This window comes from Euprymna scolopes, chromosome 11 (genome assembly GCF_053919585.1).
Source record: "Euprymna scolopes isolate OS-2025 chromosome 11, ASM5391958v1, whole genome shotgun sequence".
NCBI classification, from domain to species: Eukaryota; Metazoa; Mollusca; class Cephalopoda; order Sepiida; family Sepiolidae; genus Euprymna; species Euprymna scolopes.
In genome coordinates this window covers 20151725-20172500 of record NC_136492.1, presented here as the reverse complement: position 1 = coordinate 20172500, position 20776 = coordinate 20151725, and the positions used below count along the sequence as shown (strand labels likewise).

At 34.1% G+C, this 20776-nt stretch overlaps 1 protein-coding gene across 1 annotated transcript in view; it reads right to left on the bottom strand.

Annotated features, from left to right (window-relative positions):
* LOC145287792 (radial spoke head 10 homolog B-like) overlaps positions 1-20776 on the bottom strand; it is a 77242-nt gene that overhangs the window by 7330 nt on the left and 49136 nt on the right. Inside the window, exons 12-17 of the mRNA XM_080135624.1 lie at positions 18776-18855; positions 14532-14626; positions 12176-12229; positions 8982-9089; positions 3643-4062; positions 879-921 (exon numbers count right to left, since the gene is read on the bottom strand). Coding sequence (XP_079991750.1) covers positions 879-921; positions 3643-4062; positions 8982-9089; positions 12176-12229; positions 14532-14626; positions 18776-18855 — 800 coding nt within the window. The remainder of the gene's footprint in view (positions 1-878; positions 922-3642; positions 4063-8981; positions 9090-12175; positions 12230-14531; positions 14627-18775; positions 18856-20776) is intronic.

Below are 20776 nucleotides of genomic sequence, written 5' to 3'. Positions count from 1 at the left end.
TTTGTTCATGAAATCTATGTTTCGGTTTAGACACAGATAAAGAGTGGGGGAAATTAGTGATAGTAGTTTCAGCTCGACTAGGGTTTTTTGTGAAAGTCAGGCAGTGGGAGAGGGAGACCATAGATTGGAGCTCAGACGAGCCCTTGCCATGAACATAACGATAAAGTGGAGACAGGCTTCTGTGTGAAAGAGGTTGCAGGGAAGAAAAAAGGGCATCCCCCACCAGGCTAAAGAATCTATTTTAAACTGTCAAGACAGGATAAGGTGCTTCTCTTCTAGCAGCTCCTTCCTAGATGTGGCAACAGTACTCTATCCTTGGACGTACTTGGTTCTTATACAGGTAGAGAATTGCATCAGCAGTGAGATCTTTACTGGAGCAGTAGAATGATCCTACCATTTTTCCAGTGACCTTGGCAACGGATTTGATATGCGTATTCCATCTCAGATCAGGAGTAAAGGTCAGACCCAGAGGCTTGTCAAAACATGGAGCCTACCCAGACGAGAACCATTTATTTCAATTGATGCCAGACGGGGATAGGAGCTTATCTTCAAGCTTACTGCCTGCCACCAGAATCAAAACGCTTGTACCACTTTTAAATTGCAGCATATGCAATTGTTCCTTCGGCAGCACAAATCTCTTCTGTGGCTTTCCTGGTGGAAAGATCTCGCTTCAAAACTCTCAGTTCACTTTTATGAATTGCTACTTGGAATAGAAAGATGGAAAACATGAGAACAATATAAATGCAAAAAAGCAATTAAAAATTACATAAAAATCAATTTTTCACAAGTGTTTACAAACTTTTGGGACAACCCAATATTATCTGTCTATATTTCTTGAGAAACCTAAGCAAATCAGAAATTTAAATTTTTTTTCTTACCTGATACTTCTTTTGTAAAATCATGCGATGATGAAACACGAAGCTGAAAAAAAAAAACAAAAAAAAAACAATAAAATGTTATCCTATTATTCATCTATCTCTACTATTATATAAAAAGAAACTTTCTGTTTGTGTGTGTGAGAGTTCATTCCCTATGGACTCCTAAATAACTAGGTTGATTTTTTGTTTTAATTTCACACAAATATACTTTATGTATCTGGCAGGGTTCTTAGATAGGTTTTGTATCGGAATGTTTTTGATAAGTATCGATAATCGAAATAATCCAATGGAAGTTGTAACAGGCGATTTTGACTAAAGTTAACACTTTACTCAGTTCAATATCACAAGTGCATTTGAGAGGTTTTATTACTAAACAAGCCAAAAGGCCCGGCATATAAAATCAACAGTAGGTTCTTTGATATGACAGGGGTGCGTTTGAAATGAATCTTTTTGTTTAGAGCACAGTTGAACTATGATACTTAATATTTGCATTTTAAACATGAATTCAAGCCATTATATAAAAATAATTTTATAAAAACATGAATTCAAGCCATTATATAAAAATAATTTTATAAAATCAACAATAGGTTCTCAACAGTGCAATGTAGACTACAATGTATTGTGTACTAAGTAACTCGTAAGTCGGGAAGGATTAAAAATTTTCGATGACAATAAAATATGGCAGGGTGAAACATTTATTGATCCTCATTCAATCCTGGGAAACGTCAGGTCTCCTTAATATATACACACACACACACACACACACGTACATACATACATACATACATACAAGGGTTGGACAAAATAATGCAAACACTTTGAGAACTTTACATCAATTAATAGGAGTTTTAAAACTATAAAAATTGAAAAACTATCAAAACGTTGGTTTCATGTTTTCAGCAAGATATATATCTTTCTGGCATGATCCCAGGAATGTCTGCAGGGCCCTTGAGATGAAAAAATGTGCTGGTGCAAGACCTTTTCTACCCCCCCCCTCCGCCTTTTCCAACACTGGTCATACCTAAATAATTGAGTTGCACTATATTTTATGTTATGAGTAATAAACAATATGGTGGGGGGTTTTTTTAGAATTAAAATTAATTAAAAAGACAAAATTTTTTAGAATTATACATGATTAAAAAAAAAAAATTTAGAATTAAAATTAATTAAAAAAAACAAAAAATTTTTAGAATTACACTTGATTAAAAAAGAAAATACAAAATGTAATCATTATATTAATTTTTTAATTTATTGACATGAAACAATTGAAAGAATTGAACATTTTAACATGCTTAAAGAAATAAATGGTAAGATGGACAACATCTTGGAATTTGGAATATAGACCTTTTGTCATTTATTTGTTATATGCTCTGTAGTTACATCGAGCTTCATAAATTAAAGGTGAAATATAATTGAATAAGCATATTTTCCCATAAGCATAGTAATTGTTGCAGTATTTTGGACTGGTAATGGGGTATGATCCCACACAGTCTGACGATTCTATTTATAAACGATGCTGCTAAGAACTGATGAATCAAATTAACTACGTTCTGCTCCCAACCAATCAGAAACCAGAATTGCTTCATAAATATTAAACCTTTTCTGGAGCAATTTCACATGTTCTTTCCCGGGTTTCGACACGGTAAGAATATTTTGTTCTGTGGAACTGTCTACTACAAACAAGTCACCTCCCAGGACTTGTGTGTAACAGCGAACCATCTGAAACTGTTCTGAAACTCAAAATGGCTTACATTCCTAGAGTAATAAATAGTGATATTTACATATAGAAATAAAATAGGTTTAAGGCTCCTAAAATTCATACTAGATTGTTTGTAGTGATTATAGTACTTGGAAAAATTAAGTTGTAAAAGTGACCTTCTCCTGAAGGTTGAAGGTTCAATATCTCGTGTAGATAACCAAAAATACAATTATGAATTATTTAGGACTTTTATCCAATCATGGCTGACTGATCGAGAGCATACTACCCCCACCCACCCCCGTGAATTAAATAAAAGGTCCCATTCAAAATTCCATGCAAATTTTTGAGTGCAACAAGATACACCTGAAGAAGGTCAGAGGTTGTGAAAACAACACTCACAATGAAAAATCCAAATAATATGAATAACCAGTCCTCATCTCAAAAATGTAATATCTTCTTTTTATCTTATTTCTTTTCAGTCGTTTAAAGTTATAACATGAACCTACCCAGGGATGGGTAGTTCCACTAGCCTAACTTACATGCAGAATCATACTGCGTACACATGCCCAATAGATTCTTCTGTTGGTCGACAGCCATAATATAATATTTTTGTTTTATTTAAATTTGTTTATGTTAGAGTGATATTAGACATGGTGTCATACTAAACCCATCCCTTTCAGAGGCCAACAAAATTTTGTTGTAGAATTTGCATATTTTATGTCTTCCAAACATAAAATAAAAGAAAACAGAGAGAGAAAAAGAAACGCCCGTTGAAAAAAAACAAAAAAAAACGGTTAAACATTTAAAAAAAAAACGGAAAAGAGAGAGAGAGAAAAGAGACACTTTTTAACATTCAACAAGTGCGCGCCGCAAAGTGACGAGAGAGACAGATAGATAGACAGAGAGAACGGCGCAGGCAGGTAAGCGAACCTTTTTGTTTTTCTTCTTTCTGCTGTCTGTGCAATTTGGTCAAGAGAAAGAGAGTAAGAAGGATCATATTGAGAGAAAGAGACCGTAAAACAGCGTGGGTTGCTGTCACGTGAAATCAACAAGAATATCACTTACGTCAGGAACCCTTCTCATGTCCAGTTTTGTGTCCGAGTCTAAGGAGACTTGGCAGTTATCAAGAAAAGATAACTCTGGAGATCTTGTAGTGATTGGTGTATTCATAGCTGATGTCGACATCACTGTGGCCTGTACAGGTGAGATTTCATCTGGTGAGGATTTCACCGTCGTCCCACAGAGTTGAGCTGACCCAGCTGCTTCTTCATCCACTGCCATGCTTCCACGTCCAGCTGTCACTGCAGTTGTCCCAGCAATGAGATTTAACCATGACATTTCAAGATTTATCGCCGAACTTGGCGAGTGATGTTGCAGTAGCCGAAGTTTGGCGCCAAACGCCGAGGAGAAAGATTCCACCATGAATTTTGTGACGTAAACTTCTGCACAGCCAACAAGAGCTTCCATAAATTCAAGAAAAGTCATCTGAAATAAAGAACTGAAAAATCTTAATCGCTTGGCATTTTTTTTGTTCCATTTGCGTTCTTTTAGATGTGTCTACATATCTTTATAAGATGTTTTGTATATCAGATTGCCACTTTTTTAGTCGAGTGCAAGCGACTCTATAAGTCATTCCGTCGGTCGGTAACACTTTTGTGCTTGGCCTTTTTGGTTAAGATCAAAGGTCTGTTAGTAGATACTGTTCTTAGCTTTTTTGCCAAGATCAAAGTGTAGTATCTGTTCTTACTACATGCTGTACTTATGTTTGTAACTTTGTGATATAAAGTGGGGGATCACTTTTCTGTATTAATTTAATGTAAAATGATCACCCACTTTACAACCAGTCAGTCTCAAAGCCATTCAAGTCATTCTCCAGATCATTCAAGTTGTTTTTGAAGGATTCCAGTTAATTTTTAAGCATTCAATTCATTCTTAAGGTCATTCAATTCATCCTTAAGTTCATTAAAGTCATTCTAAGTCATTTACTTTTTATTTATTTAAGTCATTTCAGCCCATTTTTCGGTCATTTTAGTTTATCTTTAAGAATTTCATGTCAATCCTACATTCACGCATTCATTCATTACACAAGAGCACGTGACTAATGGCTATCGGCCTTGTTCTTACAAGAAAGTAATTGCTTATCAAGACCCAAAGGCAAGTCAAGTACAAAGAGTTAATGAGTACACACTAGTCAATGAGAACACCATAATAGGATAAAATTTCATTATTTAAGAGGATAACTCAACAAGAACTTGTTTACATTAGACTTGAAAACTACCATGTTGTAGTCAGATGGTACAGATTTCCACAGGCGAGCAGTTCTAGGAAAGAAGCTTTGTTTGTGGAATTTGCATTTAATTTTAGACACAAATAAAAAGTAAGAGAAATTATTGATAGTGGTTGTAGTAAGACGAGTGTTTATTGCAAATGTTTTACAGGAGAGACCATAGATTGAAGCTCAGTCAAGCAGTTGCCATGGAAATAGCAGGAGAGCAAAGAAAGACTAGCGATGCCTTTCATATTTCTATTGTTAAATTCAGATTGAATATAAGACGCTAACATTTTTTTCTTTTTTTTTTTACAAGGGAGTAACAGCTTATCAATGTCAGTCGGTAATGTTTTAATTTCAAATAGCATTTTCATCACTAAAACCGACTGAAAAAAAAAACACCCGGTGAACCAAGTGAAAGAGAGATTCAAACAATTGCACTTGAAAGGACGGTCAGAATCTTAAAAAGAGCTCTCGGTTGGAATATCTGCATGAGCAAGTGAATGTTTTGGAGTAGATGCATCTTAACAGATACACTGGATCATTCGGATTATTTCGGACTATTGTCTTGGTTGCTATTTTTCGCAATGTAAACTTTGACCTAAAGGTCACGTGAGGATTAATGAGTTTCTCAAGTGGACAATGAGACAATACCATGGGAATTGATAACAATGGTTGTGACTGGAGAGAATTTGATTGTTTAAGAGTATGGCTTAATGAGAATTTGTTTACACTAGACTTGAAAACAACAATGTTGTAATTGGCTGGGAAGCAGCTACATGTTATTGTGCTCTACAGACAGCTATTGGAAAGAAACTTTGCTCATGGAAATTCTGGTTAGTTTTAGGTAAACAGAGAAAGAAAAGAAAATCATTTACAGTGGTTGTAGCTAGACGAGTTTTTTTTGGGGGGGGGGGGATTACAGGGGAAAACCATAGCTCGGAGCTCAGTCGAACACCTACCCTGAAAATAACGGTAAAGTAACAGGAAACTAGCAACCTCTCTTATGTGATAAAGAGACGGTAGGAAAGAGAAGAGGACACAGTCCACTAGATTACAAAGTCAGTTTTGTATTCTGTCAATGCAGGAAAGGACGTTCTAAGTGGCATCTCCCCCGATGTGACAACAGTACTCTGTATTTCACTCTTATACGAGTCAAAGATTGCAGCAAGAGTGAGATACTTTCTGAAGCGATAGTCAGTCCTAGAAGCTTATCAAAGCAAGAGGCTTCTTCAAGGAGAGAGCCATACACTTCTCTTATTTTGTCCTTTAGTCCTCACACTCCAGGAGCGATGTTTCTGACAAAGAGGGAAGAATTGCTGTTTTCTGAATCTATTCTATCTAACACTTATTGTTGGAAAGTTTTTAACCTTAGAAGTACTATTTTTTTTTTTAGCTCCTTACATTAAATGGCTTCATGCCTTGTCTGAAGCGATTTCTATACAAAAAAAAAAAATTTTTTAAATTAACTTTGAGCAAAAGTGATGATCCTAATGCTGGTTGATAAAAGAGAGAAAGTTGGTTTAAGATGTCTTAAAAATAATAATCAAACATTATTTTTCTCTTTGCACAGTGTGTTCTACATTGAAAGAGAGAGAATAAGAAAGATGTTGATCATTAATGCTCTTCAAAGTGTTGCCATAGTTGGTCGTGTCATCAGCATAAAAGTCAATGAATGATCTTAGAATGTAATTTAGAAAATCATTGATGAAGATCAAGAAGACGATTGTTCCAGAATGGATCCTTAAGGCACATAAGTTGTTGATACTACAGCGTAACCCGGATATAAGAGACTTCAATCAAATAAAAACGGATATAAGAGAGAGTTTCTCTGATCCCAAATTAGAGCCTGTGTTAATGCACAGTGTAACCCGGATATAAGAAACCCCGGATATAAGAGCGCTTAGGGACTGGGTAAAGAAGCCTCTTATATCCGGGTTGCATTGTATATGATTCAGACTTCTGCCTATCAACTATTTTTATAAATCTATCAGAGAAGGAGGATTTGATGATTGAGTGAAACATTTGTAGATATTCCATAGTTAATAAGCTTGTGAAGACAAACCTATCAAAGGCGTTTGATATATCAAGATCTATGGCTCTAGAAACAAAGCTTCTATTTATAGATTCACTCGTCCTGTGTTACATTACAGTCAGCACGTCAGCTGTTGATCTTGCAGAAAAAAATCCATGTTGCTTGTCACTGAGAAAAATATGAAGAATAGAAAGTGGACCTTGGGTTTTATTTTTGGCAGCCTTGTAACTCTCCCCTCCCATACTTTGTCCTTTAGTCCTCACGCTTCATGAGTGATGTGTGTGACAAAGGGGGAAGAATTGCGGTTTTCTGAGTCAAAATCTATCCAGCTAACACTTATTGTTGGTTTGTTTTTGACTTTGAAGTACTATCGTATTTTTTTTATGTTTTAGCGCCTTAGATCAAGTGGTTTCATGCATTGTCTGAAGCAATTAACCTGAAAAAAAAAAAAATTGTTTTCGCCAAGTTGACTGACAACTTACTCATCACGTACAGGAGACTGATTATTGTTATTTTTTTCATTTATTTTATTACATTTTCACCCCAAACAAGGCACATTGCCACTTTGATGTAGGGGGCTACTATCAGGGACATAAGCTACAGGGGTACTTGGGCAGCAAGATGTCTGTTCAGATTACACTTGAACTTCTGCATGTCAGTACCGTTGGGGAAGCAGGGACCTGGAAGGGAGTTCCAAACTCTAGCAGTTCTGGTGAAGAAATTACTAGAGTAGAAAGCTCTCTTACACCTAGAGATCTCTACTGTGGGATTTAACTGTTAGGTTTGTCGGGGGTATTTACGTTGAGGGGGTACAAGTGCTTGCAGTTCGTTAAAGCATTCACTATTAAAATACTTGTAGAACAGGCTGAGGGATGCAACATTTTGTCGATGGGACAAAGGCTGAAGCTTAGATGACAGTTCAGGACCTATCAGGTTGGCGACTCTTTTGAACCCTGTCCAGGAGTGAGAGACTAGTAGCAGATGCACCAGCCCAAATCTGACAACAATACTCCATACATGGGCGAATGGTGGCCTTATAGAGGTACAAGATACTTCCAGGCGTGAGTAGTTTTATAGCACAGTAGAGAGAGCCTACCTTCTCCGCAGCAGTCTTGGCAATACTCTCAATGTAACGGTTCCAATTCGTGTTTCCTGTGAATGTTAGGCTAATAAAAGATTGGTTTGTACTGAGATGCAGAAGACCAATTTCCAGTATTTTATGATACTGGGCAAACTAACAAGGGTTTTCAAGAGGATAGGAAGCATCTTTTACTTTTAAGTTGAACTGCTTTGTAAGAATTGGAGATAAACTCAGGCCGCAGATTCTTAACCTCTATGATTGTAATGTTGTCAGAACCAGTTGTGGGAATCAACGTTCTTGATAAATTTGGCAGCATCCTGGACAAATATATAGATGTCATTCAGAGTATTTGCAGTTACAGGGGGAAATCTAGAAGTTAAACCACTTTGACTGCAAAGAGTAAGCAACTTAAATTTGGTTTCTGAGGAGAATTTTGAAGTTATCCTGGACAGAAAAGAAAACAAATCAAGAGGTATTAGAAATGGCGAATGCAGAAAAATCTCTAATAAGATATAAAAAAACAAAAAAAACAAGTAAGATTTATGAGCCATGCCTACAAAAAAGGCAGAATAGAACAGATTAGTTTGAAAGGAAAGATCAAAGGTAGAAGAAGTAGAGGACAATAGTGAGAAACATATGTGAACAGTCTGGACAACATCAAAAATGATGAGCAACAATGAATTCATGTATGCCTCGAGGAAAAAAGATAGATGGAGAGTCATAGCTGTCAATGCCTGTACCAGGCCGGACACCACTTAAATGAATGAATTTTAGCATAGAAAGCAGCTGTCTATAATATGGTTGTCTTCAAGTCCAACGTGAACAAGTTTCTGATGAGCCGTTCCACTTAAGTTAACAAATTTAACGAACTTCCATTACTATTGATTACTATATTGTCCTTTTGACTACTCTACACTCTTTAACCCTTATCCTTGAGTGGCCGATCGGCCTTGATAAGTGGTGATGCCTATGTAAAAAAAAAAAAAAAAATAGCAAAATTGTTTGTGAAATTACGTTACCTCAAGCTCTAAGTTGTAGCATCCTTCTTGCATAATGGTAGCATCATCATTTGCCAAAATTTTGAGGATACACTCAATTGTTAAGTTCCTGTTAATTAACTCCAAATCCTAAAAATAATAAGAATTCTTTAAAAGAACAAACATCTTTTGACAGCCGACCGAAAGAAGTCAAGAAAAAATGAACAATAAACATTTTTACTTAATATTCAAAATCTATCTATATATACCTTATTAATATTTTTTTAACCAAAAATGTTGATATATTAAAATATATTACAATTCGTTAATGTTCATATACCAATAAAAATTAAAGTAAAAATTAACTGACTTAATAAGCTTCATGAGTATCCGTTTTATAAGAGCCTCCATATATTTTCACAAAATTAAGACAATAAAAATAAAAAATGAGAGCATCATATTGTGTATTTTCATATTCGTTACAATTGTTTCATGAACATTCAGACAATTTTAAACATTATGTCATTCAAAAATAATCTAAAATAGCCTCTCTTCAGACGATGAAATATACTATTTATACATATATGAAGATATTTCTAATCACTATTAAAGAGAGTAAGCACCGAACTTCCATTACTATTGATTACTATATTGTCCTTTTGACTAGTCTACACTCTTTAACCCTTATCCTTGAGTGGCCGATCGGCCTTGATAAGTGGTGACGCCTATGTAAAAAAAAAAAAAATTGTTTGTGAAATTACGTTACCTCAAGCTCTAAGTTGTAGCATCCTTCTTGCATAATGGTAGCATCATCATTTGCCAAGATTTACCTCTACCCCACTCTAAGTTTTTTTGTTTAATTATTTTCTGTGAGTCATAGAATTTATGAATTGCTCCATTTACGCATTTCTACTTTTTAAATTATATTTCAACCAATTACCTATCTTAATATCATATTAATCCTCTTTGTGATTCTTATTTCAGTAATTATTTTTCTTCCCTAAATTATTTATTTAATTGATTTATTTTCTAAACCCTCAGATTCTAGTTTATGTTTATGTTTCAACTATATTCTCTTCAATCTATAATAGTTTCATATTAGTTTTGATTACATCTACAATCTCATAATTGATTTTGCTTAATGTTTTATTTCCTAAGATATTGTAATCAAAAAGTTTATTTAAAAAATATTAATTAAAATTTATCTTCATTCCATACTTATGTCAGTAATTTAAATTTATCTTTAATTTTTATCCTTATATAAGTATTCTATTTTAATTTCGTTTAGATTTCTCTTCAATCACTTTCTTAAATTCTTCACGTTGTAAGGGAGATAACTATGTTTATTAAATTTTTATCAATTTACCAAATTTCTCTAAGTTTTAGGCATTCATATTTTGACTTTAGTATTTATTAATCACCCTCATTTAATTTTAAACTTTTAATTTAAACATTAACTTCTTTATGCCAATCTCAGTATAATTTCTCATTTATTTTTAACTTTATGTTTTGATTAAATTTATTTTACTCCATCTTAGCCTACCTGTCTTAATATTTTGCAATTATTTAATTTTAGACTTTGTTTTCCATTCTTGTGCTGTTAAAATTACTCGAGTGTAATTTTATTATCCATAATAATTATTAAAACCAAAACTACTTCTATTTCTTCTATTTAGGTGATAATTATTTTATTTTGACCTGCTAATTTATTTATTTGCACCATTTTAAAATTTTAGTATTAAATTTAAGAATTCTTTTTACACACTTACATTTCATCCTCAATATATCCTTCAAAAGTTTTCCTTTATAAATTTATTTCAATCAGGTTTTAGGCATGATAACAGGAATTCATTTCTATGAAGACAGCTTTGTATAGCATCTAACTTTTTGCTTAAAATTTTCTTTTTAGAATTCACTATGTGGTATGCTTCAAGTAAACACAGATTACATCTTTTTAATTTATTTGGTTTATACTTTCTAGCCTTATCTACTATTGGCCATTTTAATTCAAACTCTTTATTTTTACATAGTTCCCTAACCCAATCACCTAATGCAATTGTGTTACTCTTTTTATTTTTAATAATTATTTTTGTTTTATTCTCATTTCTATCATTATCCACATCCCTATTTGGTTCATTCTCAGGTCCAATTTTAAATGACGCAACATTGTTTCTGTATCTGTCCTTAAAAAAATATTCCATTCCCCCAAGTATATCCTCTTACTATTATCCACCTTAACTTCACATTTGTACACAATTTCAGAAATTATGCAATTGCCTTCCAGTGGACATTCGTTAGGTACTCTACAGTTACATTTTTTTACCCTGATTCAATCCTATTATTATTCACTATTTTGTTCATTTTACCATTATTAAAACCTATTATAGTATTACCTAGATTGGCAGCAGTTGAGAATGAAAGTTACATCATTGCATTGTTCTACTTTCTATAAACTTAAATCTCTTCTTATATACATATTAAACAATGTTTCAAGCAAATTATTTTAACTTATTATGACTCTATAGACTTTTTCCAACAGCATTTTAAGTAAGGCAAAAACAACAAAAAAAGAGTTTCCAAGACACTGTAGCATTCTTTTCCTTGTGCCTTCTCTAGTCAGGTGCCTCAAAGATAGGTAGCATTGTCCGACTGTCCTAAAAACAAGTTACAATAGCCGCAGTTATAATCTATGTTATATTTCTCTTAGTTTGTTTGTCTGTTCTATTTTTTTCACAGAAACTACTAAGCTGATCTGTCTAAAATATTGTATTAATATTATGGTATCCGTTCGATGCAAAATTAGGAATTAATAGGGATTGGTATTCAATGCCAAAATGAGAACAAATTTAACCATTTTAAACCATCAATTTGACATAAAGCACTCATTTTAAGTCAACAGAATAAGTTTAAAAGATCATCAATGTAATCAGGCACCCAAATTTCTAGCTGAGAAAGTTGTATTTCCTCCCCTTCTCAACACAATTATAGACTTGCAACCAGAGGATGTTTTCAGATTCGAATTATCTCCCCTTTGATGCCAGGCAACATGGCTACTTGGTAATTATAAAAAGTGCTACTCAAGCAAAATTAATTAATTAAAACACATTAATAATATTAACTTTTGCCTGTTTTTATTAATGGGCACAACAAGTTTATTGAAACAAGTTTATTAAAGTAATAGGTTGGACGATCTCAAGTTAAAAAACAGAGCAAAAGACAACAAAGAAGAAACTCACTTTCAGAAGAAACAAAAAATCCCTCATTCGAAAAGATGGATCAGAAACTGCATGCTGTAAAAAGAAACCATTAGAAATATTTTAAATATTTTACACAATTTGGAAAAGAAAAAAAAACTGACCAAAGTTGATACATACAAATTGAAATGAATCTTGTTTAATGCAAAAGATTTAAATAATAATGTTAAAAACTTTGTTTCTACAATTCTACAAAATAATCATGCTTATCTCCCCCTTAGTTGGTACGGTCATATTGATGACAACCTTCTGTCTAATAAGACAATGGCATTCTGCATCTAGTCTGGTGCACTGCAGCATCTTCTGCTGCTATACAGTTCGAAGATGGAATTGGTTCTCCGGATACAGGCCTAGATATGTAATAAGGAGACCTACGTTTACCTATTTAAAAGGGTTTCCTCTCGGCATTGCAGACAAAGTCCAATGAAAAGACAAGCCAATATGGTCGGAGCCAGCGCAACTGCAGAAGTTACAAGAAAATTGTTACAGTGCTTCATCATCTGCTTATCAGGACTTCAAACTGAACTTTTTGTCAGGGTTTACTCCCTTAGCTTTTATCTTTCCTAAGGCATCCATAAGGCAGTGGAGCTGTTTACCCATAGCTGGTGAAAATTTGAATATATTTCCAATTTTGACAAAGTTGTGTCAAAATGAAAGTGAAATCCTTAAATGATTCTTCGTAAAAGAAACATGAATTCCGTAACGATGAAAATTTGAAAATATTTCTAATTTTAACACACTTAGCAATAAGCATGCGTAAAATCAAAGGGACATAATTCATCCAAACACATTAATAATATTAATATGGCTTTCTTTGAATATATATAAACAAGAATCAGACGATAACCGATTTTTTTTTTTCCGAGTTAATTTAATTACGAATTTCAGAGCTTGTTTGCATTGGTGATCTTTAAAATGCATTTCAGGTGAAGACATTTAACTGGGAGATTTTTTTTTCCAAGTTAATTTAATTACGAATTTCAGAGCTTGTTTGCATTGGTGATCTTTAAAATGCATTTCAGGGAGATTTTTTTTTCCAAGTTAATTTAATTACGAATTTCAGAGCTTGTTTGCATTGGTGATCTTTAAAATGCATTTCAGGTGAAGACATTTAACTGGGAGATTTTTTTCCCTTGGCTCCAAAATCAACAGAAATTAGACCATTCCTGTGATCTTTTCCCTGTTGATTGCAGTGTAATGCTGATTTCGTGCTGTTCTATGAAGTCCACCCTCCCAGGCGTTTGCCTTCTCTCTTAGTATCAATTCAAAAATTACGAACAATGATCCAGTAGAAAAATAATTACAAGTACAAATAGAATTTAGCGAATTATCGAGTTTCATCATATGTTTAAATATGGAACAGGTGTGAAACCAATCTAACCTTTGACTTAAATTAAGGCCTCACCATCTTTAAATGCATTATCTAGAAATGTAATTGTTGCTGATTTTTTATTTAAAATACTTCTGGCACATCATTTACTAGATCATTTTTCATAATTTTTAAAAATTTTCACTATTTTTGGCATGACACAATGTTTTCACCTGAAATGTGTCAATTTAAAAGATCATCAATGTAAACAGGCACCCAAATTTCTAGCTGAGAAAGTTGTATTTCCTCCCCTTCTCAACACAATTACAGACTTGCAACCAGAGGACGTTTTCAGATTCGAATTACCTCCCCTTTGATGCCAGGCAACATGGCTACTTGGTAATTATAAAAAGTGCTACTCAGACAAAATTCGTCTTCCACTAAATTTCAAAGTTGATTATGTACTTTCAAGAAAGACTGCTCAAAGCAGCACCTCCCCAGATGTAGCAACAATACTCCATGATTGGGCTGAAATAGTAACGTATCCAAAAATTACAAAAAAATGATAAGGTGGAAAAAGTAATTATTAATGAAAAAAGAAATTTGTGAAATGAAATAAAATTACTAAAAAAAAAAAAAAAAGAAGATAAGTTGACAGGCGAGATAATTAAGTTCTGTTGCTTACGTCACGTGATGAACGTAACTCAAAATGTTTGACAAGATTTATTCCCCATATAAACTTTATCGAAAACATTTTTTCTACCTTATTGTTTTTTGTAATTTTTGGATATGTTACTATTTGCGACATGATAATTACCATTTGTTTTACTTGAAATTTAATTTTTTTTTTTTTCATTTGTATAATATAGAAGCGCTAAATTTTACTCACCTTTCGACGTACACAAAGAGATCTGTAGTTTTGGATATGTTTCTATTTGCGACATGACGATTACAGAGGTACCATTTGTTTTACTTGAAATTTAATATATTTTTTTTTCATTTGTATAATATAGAAGTGCTTTTACTCACCTTTCGACGTACACAAAGAGATCTGTAGAGTGGATAGACTTTATCAACATACTCAAAAACATTCATTGCTTTTCGTAGTTCATGATAGAAATAACCTGAAAAGTTATCAGTGTGAATGACATCAGTTATAAGGAATTTGATAAACACTTGCTATCAAACCCACATTAGTTCACTCACTTAAAATATTGAAAAACTTGTTTACAATGACTATAATTCAACTTATTTCTCAGTTTTAATTAACATATAATTTTTTTTTTTTTTTACAAGGGAGTAACTACTTTTCAAGGCCCAAAGGCCACTTGAAGATAAGGGTTAATGAGTGTATGGTGGTCACCAGGATAACAAGTACCAATGTTTCAATTTTGATCCTTTAGCAACCATTTCTTTTGTTTGTTTGTTTTTTTACAAGGGAGTCACCACTTTTCAAGGCCCACAGTGTAGTAATTGTAAGTGGTGGAAATCAGGTATAATTTCATTAATTAAGAGGATGGCCCAACAAAAACTTGTTTGCATTGGACTTAAAGACAACCATGTTGTAGTCAGCTGGAAAGCAGATCAGCAGAACAGTGTTCCACAAGTGGACAATTCTAATAAAGAATTCAACATTTGACAAAATGTGAAAATTAAATTTAAATTTAAAATTTTATAAGAATTTTTTTCAACTACCAAATGAACAAAAAAAAAAACAAAAAAAAAAAAATGGTTGCTTATTCAGATTGGCACTTATGGCGGCAATTAAAAGTAAAGAAAATACAGAAAAGTTTGATATATGCACCAGTCACGGAATGAAGATGAAACATTCCAAAAATCATGTAATTTTATCAAATTTTTTTTTTTTTATTCAAGAAAATCAAATTTTACGGCTTAGCGAGTTGTAGTGTTTTCATCGGCCATGATTAAATTTGATGAAATAAAACAAGAGGGACAACTCAAATTACGTTCAATGCGGGGGAAATTATCATATCAAGACATCTTTTTAAAACCAAAAATGATTTTCAACATGCTATGTAAATCTAAAATCCTCCTTTCTCCGTGTTAAGAATGGAAATTAGGTATAATTTGATTATTCAAGGGGATGGCTCAACAAAAACGTTTTTACAATGACTATAATTAAACTTAGTTTTCAGTTTTAATTAACTCCTAATGTTGCCAGTAAAAAATTGACTATTACTCTTAGGGTTCTTTAGACACTATTCTCTCCCCTTCCTGGGTAACATAGGGTACCGTGCTAGTATATTCTAAAATGTGTGGCATTTACATGAGATCTTTTTTCATTTACATGTGATATGTTGAATTGTAGTTCGGTTGGCAATTAACACCACTAACATGCAAAGTGGAACCCTGCTGATTCCTGCCCTCAGCTGGATGTGTATGGCATACAACAGTTTTAGTCTAACCTCTGACAGATTGCCATTTTCTCTCTCCCCTCGTCATAATTATGGTGACAAGGGAGGGGAATAAATTACATCCCACCCAAAAAGCCTTCTGACCTCACAACTATGTTTCAGTATTCTTTTTGAATAAAGTCAATTTATATTTCACTGCAGATGTTTTTCTTTTTTTTTTTTTTTTTTTTTTTTCAATAGAAGATGTTGACCCCCCCTCCTTTTTTTTTTTTTTTCAGTTCTTCAGAATTGTTTGATCTATCCCTGCTTCCTTTTTTTCAGCTCATTGAACTCATTTTCCTCCTATCTATGGCCTTGATCTTTTCAAACCAAAGGTCAATAGGCATCTCCTGTCTTTATAATAATAATCATTCGTTCTTGTTAACGCCTTACATCAAATAGCTTCATGTCTTGTCTGGAGCAATTTTCATTAAAAAAACGAAAGAAAGAATTAAATAAATAAATAAATAGAATTGGGTCTGTTAAATCGATATTTGATTCTACCCAGTCAGTTTTATGTATCATGTTTCATATATCTCTTTTATAATTGCCTTGATCATAACTGTTTTTCCTTTGCTTATTCTGATCCCAGCATGTGTGTATTCAAGAAAACACAATATACAAAAAAAAAAAAAAAAAAAAAAAAATGGATTGCTAAAAACAAAAATACAAAAGTACCAGAACCTTGAGGAGGCTTATTGTCACCAAAATTCCAGAAAAAGCCAACAGTTATCAGGAATAAATCAATGATAAATGGCTGTTGTGATAACACAAAGTGGTTTTCAATAGTTATTGAAACGGAGAGTGCTGGAAATCTGAAAAGACTTATTTTTACTAAGATTCCTGGGAATACTACTTGTGATTGCCAGTGAGTGAGTGATCACTGACAATGACTAGTGTAAGAATTTCTATTGAGTAAATAAGAAAAAGAGATTTAAAAAAAAATAAAACAATTGCACGCAACATCGTAACAATTTAATTTGTTTGGTTCTACATTTTGTAGAATGAATGACATCTTGCCAGATATATGTCATGATTTGGTCGCAATGATCACCCTGGATCGGTTGAGCTGGCTTTTTCGAACAAGTTCACCACGTCTGGCTGACCAGGCACGACAATTCAAGGTTGCTTCCATTATGAGTGCAAGTTATTTGCAGTTCCAACTACAGACCCCATAAAGGTAGGGGCCTAGAATTAGTTCAGCATCTTGCTTCACTGTTGTGCAAGCCTTTTTCAAGTCTCACACAAAAACACGCGTTCACATTTCAAGCTATATTACTTGTCATATTCATACGCACACACAAACATACACGCCCACGTCCACGCACGTACATATATTCACGTTCACGTGCATACACTCACATTCATGTGTGTATACACACACACGCTAACGTACACACATGTACTCACACACGCGCACACGAACGCACACATGGACGACGGCACTTCCGCACATGCGCAAAGACCACCGGAAACAAGTATAAACCAAAGAGCAATAACCGGCTTCTTTCTTTTAGGACCAGCTCTCGACCAGAGAGGTTGGGCTAACCAGCCGCCTCCCGAAAGGGAGGCGCACGCTCGTATCACGTCCCCCTGCGACTATGTATGGGGCACGAGCTAACAGACCGTATGTACACATTCTCACTTTTTTTCTCTCTATCTACTACTGGTCTACTGAGCTGACTACTAACTGATGTCAACTCTCCATTCTTTGTCTACACGCTGGACTATCATTCTCATTTTCACTACGTTACTCCTTTATCTTCCCAGGCGCAAACAAACGATAGTGACCCGAACTTGAGATGAACACACATTTCCTTTTCTTTCTACAACACCAGTCCCGCAACGAACATTGGTTACACACGCGTGGACATGAACACATGTTATACTGTCCTGAGCTAGATTTTTTGAGTTGCCAACCACAAGATTTCTTCATGCCTGGTGGTGAAGTTGGATCGATGAAATCATTTGGATGTGGCCAAACTAGCAAAGGCATCTAGTGAGAGATTTTTGGAAGGAGTGGATCCTGCAGCGAATGTTAATTGTACTGTTGGGAATAAACAGTGGACACGGAGGATGTGGAGAAGGCAGCGAGTGTAGGTCACTTGCCCACATAGGCTAAGTCTCACAGCCATAAAGGAGAATAGTGCAGACAAGGCACTAGTAGATTCTGACTTTGGTGTTCAGCTAAATATATTTGTAAAATAGTGAATTAAATTGGATGTTTTTATTTAAAATAGGGTCATGTTAAACAAAATTGAACCTGACCCAAGGTCGTTATTCCACCAATTTATATAAGCTGCCGAAAAAGCAGCTTGAAAAAAACTAAAATATTCAGCCAATCAGTAATCAGTTCAATGTCTTTATTAATAATCCAATACTTTTCTTGAAAAAAAAAAATTATTTTCAATCATAATTGTTTCATGCAAAAAAAAAAAAAAAAAAAAAAAATTTCTCTGAAACATTTGTTGAAAGAAAAATTTTAATATACTTTTCTTGAAAAAATTACAAAAACTTCTTTTACATATTTAAACTTTCGGTAAGTCTTATCTTCTTGTGCAGAAGTTTTTTTTCAGCATTTTCAATTTATCATCTGGTTGTGTTAATGTTAACTTTTGTTGGCAACTTACCATAAACTGCTGGGAAATCGCAACACAACTTTGGGTCAGGTTTTGGATAAATATCCAAAATTGAATATTTAAATTTCCTCGTTCAACTTAACAGGAAATAGAGGATGGTCAATTTTATTTTTTAAAAATCTTTTCAGCATAAGTTTAAAAGTTCTTTCATCGTTCTATAAAATGGGTGTGCTGAAACCAAACTTAGTCCTGCAATCATATACAAGCAATAACGTCTTACCTTTTACTTGGAAGGCAAATGGAAAGATATTGTTTTTTAATAAATGAGAAAAACACCAATCAAGCATACAGCGTGGCTGCCTGAAATTGAAGGGAGATAATTCTTGTAATAACCTTTGTGAAAAGACACTCAATGATTGGCTAAATTAAAAAAAAAAAAAAGCACGAAATTATGACTACAGAATAATTTATTGTGAAAGGAAAAAAATACAATAAATGATTAACTCATTCCCCTCAGTGGTAAAAATAGATAAGTTAGTTAACATTAGAAATAAACAAGTTAAAGACTAACAAATTCTTTACTTTTGATTAAAAGCCCTTTGCCTAATTGTGTATGATAATAGGAGGTGACAGTGATCAAGTGATTAAAAAAAAAAACCCCAAAAAAACACGAAAAATTGCGAGCGCAAAAAAGAAAGAGGCATGCTTGAACCCGTACTGTGAAGGAGGAAAAGAAAGTGAAAAAAAAATGTGACGCATTAGCTGTTGCACCCATCGCTAAACCGGAAATGACGTAAGTTTAAATTAAGGCTAGATAATCAAAAAGAGGCGATGACTTTTGAAAATATTGATGAAAAAAGCGACCCTTCCCTGTAGAAAAATACCCAGTTGAAGGTAAAGGAATTAATGTTTTTGGCCAATTTTTCGATATTTGTTGTCCGAAGGGTCGAGCTTCAAAATGATACCGATCTTGTGAAAATCCAACCTGTCTGTCGTTTTTGTGATGCATACATGTAAACAAACAGGTCAGATATATATATTATAGACGATGAGTTACAATAATTTTTTTTTACTTTAACCTATTAAGTCCTAGAGTATTTAAATGTTTTACTATTGAGTTGAAAGGTTGTGTAATGATTAGAAATGGGTTAGACTATGCAAACTAAAAGGGAAAAACAATTATTTTATTTAGGAAGCAAAATAATCACTTTCCTATAAATAGGACATGTACGGCACAATCACATCGATACACCAGTTCTCGCCAGATCACTGAAGTTAAGCACCATTGAACCTAGCCAGTACCAGATGGGCGACCATTTGGGAAGGCTAGGGGTTGTATGTACCTTCTGGGAAGGTTGGGCGTGGGGCCAGCACTCTCACCCCCAAAAAAAGAACTCACTACAAAAGCATCTACAAAAGTTGTAGATGGCCTATGCCCCTCCTCCAGGGGCTTAAGGGCTATGTGTGGATAAATAGGGCATGGGGTACATGTGATATTTTAGAAATCAAATGTCTATGCATTCAAAATAAAACTTACACATTATGGTAAGGAGGAAAAAGGTTTGGCAATAAGTAAGCATGGTAACATCACTCGCCGGACTCATTTAACGAGATGAATCTTGCATGAACCAAGCATCAGTTTTTGAGTGGCATAAGAGATTCAGGGAAGGCAGGAAGTCTGTGATGGATAATGAGAGTGTGGGAGGAGTAAGGAAGTCAAAACACTAAAGTTGATTGGCCAAATAAAGAATTTCATGTATAAGGACAGTCGCGTGTCGATAGAGACAATAAGAGCACAGTTTGATATCAGTGTGGGAACTGTACATACAATTATTTGTGAGGAATTGAAGATGCAGAAGATTTGCATAAAGTTTGTCCCAAGGATGCTCAAAGATCAGAAAGAAAGACGTCATGACAATAGGGAGATGTTCGAGCTGATCAATTCAGATCCTGCAGTTCTTTATGCTCTGGTGACCTGTGATGAAAGCTGGATCTACTGCTATGACCCAGAGACCAAGAGACAGAGTTCCCAGTGGAAGCATGCTCTCTCTCTTCAAGACCCAAGAAGGCCGGACAGAGAAAATCCACCCAGAAACTTATGATGATCCTTCTTTTTGTTTTTTTGACAGCATGGCATCATCTACATGTATTGGGTTCTCACTCGACAGACAGTCAACAAGGAATAATACTATGTTCAGATTTTTAGGGAGTTCAGAAAGATTCCATTGGAGACCAGTACTCTTCAAATCGGGTCAGTGGCATTTCCACCAGGAAAATGCAT